At 41.0% G+C, this 9,070-nt stretch overlaps 1 protein-coding gene across 1 annotated transcript; it reads left to right on the top strand.

Moving 5' to 3' along the window:
* The first annotated feature begins 1,908 nt into the window (after nucleotides 1-1,908).
* LOC113646780 lies at nucleotides 1,909-7,401 on the top strand. The gene is made up of 7 exons (XM_047822453.1): nucleotides 1,909-2,470; nucleotides 2,583-2,648; nucleotides 2,748-2,852; nucleotides 2,976-3,116; nucleotides 3,221-3,266; nucleotides 3,356-4,577; nucleotides 7,379-7,401. The coding sequence occupies exons 6-7, from the start codon at nucleotides 3,578-3,580 to the stop codon at nucleotides 7,399-7,401; spliced, it is 1,023 nt and encodes a 340-aa protein (XP_047678409.1). The 5' UTR covers nucleotides 1,909-2,470; nucleotides 2,583-2,648; nucleotides 2,748-2,852; nucleotides 2,976-3,116; nucleotides 3,221-3,266; nucleotides 3,356-3,577.
* The last annotated feature ends 1,669 nt before the right edge of the window (nucleotides 7,402-9,070 follow it).

The following is a 9,070-nucleotide window of genomic DNA, read 5'->3' as shown; positions in this document are numbered from 1 at the left end:
AAGAGTTGGCATGGATGCACGCACCAACAATAACAGTTGATGTAACTATAAACTACTTTTAGGTTAACTGACAGTATTGGAAAAAACCTTAAATAAGCAGAAATTACCAAATGCATTTCTTACAAAATACCTCCATCTGAATGCCATTTGAGTACATCAAAGGTGAGTAATTTTGTATAAAAATGTATTTGTGTCTTTGCACAGGTTCTAATAGCACAGCAAGGCCCAAGAGACTGGAGGATTGTGGCAGGTTCAGGAGCAGGCATCCGTTTCCTCCTCATATGTTTCCCTAGGACAATCTCTGTGGAAGAACATAGAACATGCAGTAGTTTTTGCTGCTTAAGCCCCCTTACCTCTCTGAAGTGGCTGCTCCCCACATAGTGTATGTGCTCTCTCCCTGAGGGTGAGGAGTCGGCAGCTGCACTCTGATTGGCTGCTGACATTTTGGCACGCTTTTGCCACCCTGCATCACCGCCATGTGCTCTCCAGCTGTCCAAAATAAACATGGTGCTGATGAGCTGCTGGAAGAAGTGTTAAAATGCATGCTTCACCATCCCAGTGTACTAATATATACACACATGGACAAAATTATTGGTACACTTCGGTCAATGAAAGAAAAACTCACAATGGTCACAGAAAAATCTTTAATCTGAAGTAATAATAAATAAAAATTCTATGACTGTCCATCCATCCATCTTCTACCACTTATCTGGGGCCGGGTCACGGGGGCAGCAGTCTAAGTATGGATGCCCAGACTTCCCTCTCCCCATACACTTCCTCCAGCTCTTCCGGGGGAATACCAAGACCTTTCCAGGCCAGCCGAGAGACATAGTCCCTCCAGTGTGTCCTAGGTTTACCCGGGGCCTCCTCCTGTTTGGACATGCCCGGAACACCTCCCCAGGGAGTCGTCCAGGAGGCATCCGAAACAGATGCCTGAGCCACCTCAGCTGACTCCTCCCGAGTGATTGAGCTCCTCACCCTATCTCTAAGGGAGCGCCCAGCCACCCTGCGGAGGAAACTCATTTTGGCTGCCTGTATCCGGGATCTTGTCCTTTCGGTCATGACCCAAGGCTCATGACCATAGGTGAGGGTAGGAATGTAGATCGACTGGTAAATAGAGAGCTTCGCCTTGCGGCTCAGCTCTTTCTTCACCACGACAGACTGGTATATCAACCGCACCGATCTGCCTGTCGATCTCCCGCTCCATCCTTCCCTCACTCGTGAACGTGACCCCAAGATACTTAAACTCCTCCATTTGAGGCAGGAGCTCTCCACTAACTTGAAGGGGTCAAGCCACCCTTTTCCGGCTGAGAACCATGCCCTCGGATTTGGAGATGCTGATTCTCATCCCCGCTGCTCCACACTTGGCTGCAGACCGTCCCAGTGTACGCTGAAGGTCCTGATTTGAGAAAGCCAACAGGACAACATCATCTGCAAAAAACAGAGACGAAATCCTGTGAGAGAGATTTAAAGGTCATATTCCATCAAGGTGACAGTTTTATTACCCCTGGCAGCTGCAATGTCAGCTGTTATGACATCTGTTATTAGTGATATGAAATTATTAAAGGTTAAAGGTTATACCTTTTGGTGTGGTAGACATGTCTTGACTCCAAGTCAAGTCAAGACCTCCCACCACCACCCCCTCTCATTTCAGTGCTTGGTTCCCATAGACAGGTGACAAGTAATTAAAACAAGGAGCTATGTTCTTTTTTTTAAAAAAATGGGGTTTTATGACCCCTCAGAGGAAGCAGTGTTGTAAAAACAAGGACCTATGTTTTTGGCTTGTTCCCATAGACAGGTGACAAGTAATTAAAACAAGGAGCTATGTTCTTATATTTTTTTTTTTTAAAAATGGGGTTTTATGACCCCTCAGAGGAAGCAGTGTTGTAAAAACAAGGACCTATGTTTTTGGCTTGTTCCCGTAGACAGGTGACAAGGACCTATGTTCTTTTTTTTAAAATGGTGTTTTATGACCCTCAGAGGAAGCAGTGTTGTAAACAAGGACTTTTTTTTTTTTTTTTTTAAAAGGGTTTGTTTTAACCCCATCAGAGGAAGCAGTATTGTAAACAAGTAAATATGCTTGATTGAATAGATAGAGATAGGTACTTAAAACTCGTGTTTGATCCGGGGGGTGTTTTGCGATAGGTCACCCCTCCCCTAAGGCCGGATGGTTTTCAAATCAAGATTATGACACCCTCCTTTGTGTTAGGAGCATCTCTCAGTCTGATCGTTAGTCAATGGGGGTGCTATCTATAACGTCACACACGCGCATCCTGAGCGGAAACGTGCACCTGAGCGGAAACGCGCGTGAGAAAAAAGGAGCAAACGCCTGAGCGGACACGCCCACACGTGTAGGTAAAAAGTGAGAATTTTCCGAAAATTTGGCTATGACTTCGCGTCTTTGGATTTTTCACAACGGAACAGAACATCTACGATCTTCTAAGCATTGAGAGCACGGCCTTTTCAATAGGTAAGAGTTTATTATTAACTTTATTGTAAATTTATAAGTATTAGAATGCTTATCGTTTGATATTATAACTAGTTGTAGTTGGGTTTATACGTAAAGTCTGTTTTAATTACAGAACAAGGCCAGCCTATCTGACGCAATTGTCTGTGAAAACGTATCAAACAAACGCGACCCTTCCAGGGTAATTTCATTCTGACTCTTTGATCTGTGTTTTTTCTTCAGTCGATTGTTTTATCATATATTACATTATAATCTAAATGTTATCTTTATTTATTTTTAGACAGTTGTATTGAGATTATTTGCCGGCGACGAGTCTTCTACAACGCACGTGCTAGGCCTAAGAACGGGGGAACATCCGGGGTCAAACAATCGCGGCCCTTCCAGGGTAATTTCATTCTGACTCTTAGATCTGTATTTTTTTTTTCTTCAGTCGATTGTTTTATCATATATTACATTATAATCTAAATGTTATATTTATTTATTTAATTCATCGTTTATTCATTTTTAGACAGTTGTATTGAGATTATTTCCCGCGACGAGCCTTCTACAACGCACGTGCTAGGCCTAAGAACGGGGAACATCCGGGGTCTATCCAAAAGTCGATAGCTGTAGTAACCCCCACAGCTCAGACCAGTTTTACAAACTACGGGTAAGTTACACCATGAAAATATGTATGTTGTAAATCTTTCATTAACCTTATATGATATTTTAAGTATTTAATTATCCATTATTTTGTATGTGTGACATGTTCAGAAGACACCGGAACAACGTCTGACTCCGATAGTTCAGATTTTTTTGGGTAAGGTCGTTAGCATTCTCTTTTCAATCACCCCTTAAGAGTGTAAAACAATCCTCCACACATTTTTCTGTAATCTGTATTCTATTTAGATACCGTCATTGAAGGAGTAAGAAACTACAATCAACCCCCTTGAAGAAAATTCCAACATTGGAGACACTCTCTTCAGGATTTTTTCAGCTAAGGGATAGAATAACTGAAAACTTTGAGCATGTCTACAGTGAGTATGTTCAATCCTTGCATAATACTCTGGAATCCTTAAATTGCTGTGTTATGGTGAATAAAAGAAATGTTAAGACAATATTATTTTAGAAATGGCTCAGAAGCGTTCGAGTAATTCTCCCTCTTCAGAAGCTAAAAAAATTAGAATTGAAAATGACCCTACATCATCACATGATCTCTGCTTTGGTGAAACTTCGACTTTTTCAAGTAGTCTGTTACAACGTGATCCGTACACAGCCCTGAATCCTTTTTTAACCGATGCAATCAATGAGTTGAATGATAGTTTACGATCGACACTTAGACACGATATTCAGAGCCCCAATCCGGGGTTGACCGATAATTTAACAGCGACACAAACACAGCTGCCTCATCATGACGTGTTCTTAGAATTGAATCAGAGTCTGTTAACGTTGCAGAATAGTCTAAATGATCAAGATCAACCTGTGCCGTTAAATCCCTTTTTGATAGAAGCTGTAAACCAATTGAACGAAAGTCTTAACTTATCTAACGAACAAAATGTCGTTAATGCAACAACTCCAGTAACCTATCAAGAACCTGCATCTCAACAAGATTTGCTTCATGGTCTTAATCAAAGTCTTATTTTGTTAAATGACAATATCATTAACTTAATCAACCAACCTGTTAATGTTCTGCAAAATCCCGAAACTGATCATGTGTACATTCCTGAAATGGTAAATGATACATCAGTAGACAATGCGTCGCCGCCTACGGGTGAAAATGTACCCTCAGATCATGTAGACATTGCGTCGCCGCCCACTGGTGAAAATGTACCCTCAGATCACGTAGACAGTGCGCCACCTTCAGTTCAAAATGTACCCTCAGATCACGTAGACAATGCGTCGCCGCCTACGGGTGAAAATGTACCCTCAGATCATGTAGACAATGCGTCGCCGCCCACTGGTGAAAATGTACCCTCAGATCACGTAGACAGTGCGCCACCTTCAGTTCAAAATGTACCCTCAGATCACGTAGACAATGCGTCGCCGCCTACGGGTGAAAATGTACCCTCAGATCACGTAGACAATGTGTCGCCGCCCACTGGTGAAAATGTACCCTCAGATCACGTAGACAGTGTGCCACCTTCAGTTCAAAATGTACCCTCAGATCATGTAGACAATGCGTCGCCGCCTACGGGTGAAAATGTACCTTCAGATCACGTAGACAATGCGTCGCCGCCTACGGGTGAAAATGTACCCTCAGATCACGTAGACAATGCGTCGCCGCCTACGGGTGAAAATGTACCCTTAGATCACGTAGACAACGCATCGCCGCCACCTTCTGTTGAAAACAATCAAATAGGCCATGGTGTAGATAGTAATATTAGGATAATTAATCGTGACAACTTCAATAACACAGAGATCATAAGAAGAGTGAATTTTTCTTCTATCGCTAACGTCAACAGTTTTGCTGAATTTTATAATTATGTTTTAGAGATTTTAAACAGCGTGATAGAAGTTGCGAATGAAATGATTTCACCTAAGGATTATGTCACCGTTGAAATTAGAGGCGTTACACTCAATGTGTCATCTCACATTCAACTAGTCAATGGAGCCATCGATTTACAGTCTTTTTTGACCATGCTCGAAAATACCATTCAAAGTAATCGTGACATATTTACGGATAATTCGCTTGAACTGGTAGTACAGATAGTTCGACCACCTCGCGGTGGTATAGGTTGTAGACGGAAAGTTGCTACAATATTCAATTCAGAAGTTGTACAGAAGAAGATGCGACACTTGTATATTTTTTACAATAAAGACAACATGTGTTTTGCATTATGCGTTACACAGCTTTTAAATCGTGATAAAAGCGATTTTCAAAATGAAAAAATTGCTAAACAGCTCCAATACGCTGTAGGTTTAACTGAAAACACACCCGTCACCTTTGCCGATGTGAGTAAATTTGAGGCACATTTACAGTGTAAAATTGTAATTGTGTACAAAACTAGCGATAAAGCCGGATTCTCTTTCTTTCAAACCAGCAAGATACCGCATGAAAAAACGTTGTACTTGTTTTTGCATAACCATCATTATTACGGTATTAAAAACATCACAGGATTTTTGGGATGTGGTTATGTCTGTCATTTCTGTCACTCGGGGTTTAAGGATATGCGGAACCATAGATGTGCATATAGTTGTAACGTTTGTTGTGATGTAGACTGCTACAAACACCCTCAAAACATAACAAAATGCCCGGATTGTATGAGGTTGTGTAGATCAAAATATTGTTTCGATAGTCACAAAGCGTTGCGCCAGTCAGAAGGAGGTGAATTTTCTCAGTGCAATAGAGGATTCTACTGCAGCAAGTGTAATAGGGTGTACCGCGACCCATTTGGTCTTGAACGTCACGTTTGCCCTGAGAGTTTGTGTCAGTTCTGTGGTGAAAAACTTGATACAGATTGTGAACACAGGTGTTTTATACAGCCTTTAAAGAGGGAAAAGTCTAATGAGAGATACATCTTTTATGACTTTGAAACTAGACAGGAAACGGGTACTCATATAGCTAATTTCTTATGCTGTATTAATTACCGTGGTCAGACATGGGTGTTTTCAGGTGACACATGCGTCGCAGCGTTTTTTAGACGTTTCCGCTGTAGGAGATTCAGAGGTTATACCTTTATCGCGCATAATGCTAGAGGGTTTGATTCATACCTTTTGCTAAACCATTTAGTGAAAGAAGGAATCACGCCCAAGATTATTGCACAAGGCGGAAAGATACTGTGTTTCACCGATACCGATTTCAACCAGAAATACATCGATAGCCTGTCTTTCTTACCCATGAAGCTTAGCAATCTTCCTAAGGCCATGGGGTTCTCAGAAAAAAAGAAAGGTTATTTTCCTCATTTCTGGAACACGTTAGAAAATCAAAACTATGTAGGACCGTACCCCGAACCTCGGTTTTATGGTGTGGATGACATGATGTCCAAAGACAGGGAGGATTTTTTCAAGTGGTATGCGACGGTGTCTGACAAAGTTTTTGATTTCAAGAAAGAGATGACTGAATACTGTGTAAATGACGTAGACATTTTGAGAAAGGGTTGTATAGCTTTCAGAAATGAAATTCAAAAAAGTACAACGGTGGATCCTTTTAATTCCGTTACGATAGCTTCCGTTTGTCTTAAAATATTTAGAACAATGTTTCTCGAAAAAAACGTTCTCGCCATTCCACCTCTCGATAATTACATCAACAGACAGAAATCTTACTCAACACCTGCCATTCAGTGGCTCGAATACATTTCCGCCACACATAACCTACCTATTCAACATGCTCTGAACGAAGGTGAAGTCAGGTTCGGTTCATATTTCGTTGACGGATATTGTGAAGTAGGTCAGACGCGTTAGGTTTTTGAGTTTCTCGGTTGTTTTTATCACGGCTGTGAAAAGTGCTTTCCCTCATCAGCACCGCATCCTCTTAACCGCAAAGTTAGCTTTGGTGATGTCAGGGTTAAGTCGTTGGAAAAGATAAAGTATTTGCAAGACACACACAGTTTGCATGTCACAACGCTCTGGGAGCACGAGTGGTGTGAAATGAAGGAAAACGACGTGAGAGTGATAAACTTTCTAAAAGAGTTTGACTTTCCCAAACGTTTAATCCCTCGAGATGCCCTTTACGGCGGTCGAACAAACGCTTTGCAGTTACACTATGTAGCACAACCCGGTGAGAGAATAGATTATTACGATTTCACGTCGCTTTACCCGTATGTAAACGTCGAAAACATACCCTATCAGTCACCCCACAATCATTTTTCGTGACTTTGAACCTCTGGATAATTATTTCGGTATAGTTCGAGCAAAAGTGTTACCGCCTAGAGGTCTGTGGGCCCCAGTTCTTCCGTACCGTGTAAATAACAAACTCCTTTTCCCTCTGTGCAGAACATGCAGCGAGCAACAACTAAAACATTGCGATCATTCAGACCAGGCACGAGCTCTAACGGGTACGTGGGCCTCCGTCGAGTTAGCGAAAGCCGTCGAGAAAGGTTACCAAATATTAAAACTGTTTGAAGTCTGGCATTTTCCTGAAAGATCCAAAAACCTGTTTACCGACTACATTAAAATGTTTCTCAAGACAAAGCAGGAAAGTTCAGGGTATCCATCCTGGGTAGTCGATGAATCCACAAAACGTGAATACATTAAAAATTACGAGTGTAATGAGGGAATTGAATTGCAAGAAAATAACATTAACGTAAATCCTGCCAAACGGTCTGTGGCTAAACTAGCGTTGAATTCGTTGTGGGGCAAGATGTGCCAAAGACCGGACAGATCAAACACAACTCTGATCAGAGATCCTGCAGAATTTTTAAAATTCATATTCTCGGGTATCTACAACGTTAGTCACTTCTCTTTTTTGTCTGATGAGGTTGCTTTTGTGCAGTGGCGTTATGTGAACGATATGATGGTTAACCCGGGGAATGCTAATGTGTTCATAGGTATTTTCACCACTGCGTATGCTAGACTTGAACTGTACAATCTGATGGATCGTTTGAACCGCCGTTGTTTGTACACCGACACAGACAGCGTCATTTTTAAAAGTAAAGAAGGGGATTGGATGCCGCCTTTGAGCGATTATTTGGGGGGTCTTACCAGCGAACTAGACGACGGTGATCAAATAGTAGAGTTTGTAAGTGCAGGTCCTAAAACCTACGGTTACAAAACTAAAAAAGGAAAAACGACAATGAAAGCTAAGGGCTTTACTCAAAATTACAACAATTCCAAAGTTATCAATTTGAAATCATTGACGGATCTCGTGATCGATCACGTGAAATTCCCTGATAAACCCTGTCAACTTATAACGTCGCACAATCAAATCACTCGAGATAAAAAGGGGTTTCATTTGAGAAACCAGACGCAAGTAAAAACATTCAGGGTTGTGTACGATAAACGTGTGTTATTTCCTGATTTCACAACTCTCCCTTACGGGTATTGAAACCAAATTGTTTTTCTTTTCTTTTCTTTTTGTATATATGAATGTATGAATGTCTGTATGTTGTTCATTTGATGTCTGTATGCCGTACAGTTGTGAGCACTTGTCAAGGACAAATATGAATGTGACTTCTTTCGACACGAGGCTGCAACTGCCCTTTTCATGTATTGTATGTGGACCTAGTAATAGTGGGAAATCTTATTTTATCAAAATGCTGCTGGAAAATTGTAAAGAGGTGTTGTCCAAACGTCCTGAAAATATTGTATGGATTTATTCATGTTGGCAACCTTTGTATGATGATTTGATGACCAAAATAAATGTCAATTTTATTCAAGGAATCCCCGATTCTTTGTGTGATGACGAACTGTTTCCTCCCAGCAAAACAAATTTGGTGATAATAGATGACTTGATGGAATCTGCGAGTAAAAACGAGGAGGTGGAAAAAGCTTTTACTAAATACACGCATCACAGAAATTTAAGTGTCATATATCTGGTTCAGAATTTGTTTTTTCAAGGCAAGTCTAGTAGAACAATCAATTTGAACACCAATTACATGGTTCTTTTTAAAAACCCTAGAGATAAATTACAGATCAGTGTGCTAGCTCAACAAATGTATCCGAGTAACAGGAAATATTTTTTAGAAT

The sequence above is a fragment of the Tachysurus fulvidraco genome, chromosome 13 (genome assembly GCF_022655615.1).
Source record: "Tachysurus fulvidraco isolate hzauxx_2018 chromosome 13, HZAU_PFXX_2.0, whole genome shotgun sequence".
NCBI classification, from domain to species: domain Eukaryota; kingdom Metazoa; phylum Chordata; class Actinopteri; order Siluriformes; family Bagridae; genus Tachysurus; species Tachysurus fulvidraco.
The sequence above is the reverse complement of the archived record's forward strand: the minus strand, read 5'-3'. Positions and strand labels throughout refer to the sequence as shown.

What these genes read in the sequence shown, in the direction of transcription:
- LOC113646780 (XM_047822453.1), top strand. Translation starts at nt 3,578, where the DNA reads ATGGCTCAGAAGCGTTCGAGTAATTCTCCCTCTTCAGAAGCTAAAAAA. An exon ending in ACCCTCAGATCACGTAGACA is followed by an intron (nt 4,578 to 7,378) that starts GTGTGCCACCTT and finishes CCCTCTGTGCAG; the next exon opens with AACATGCAGCGAGCAACAAC.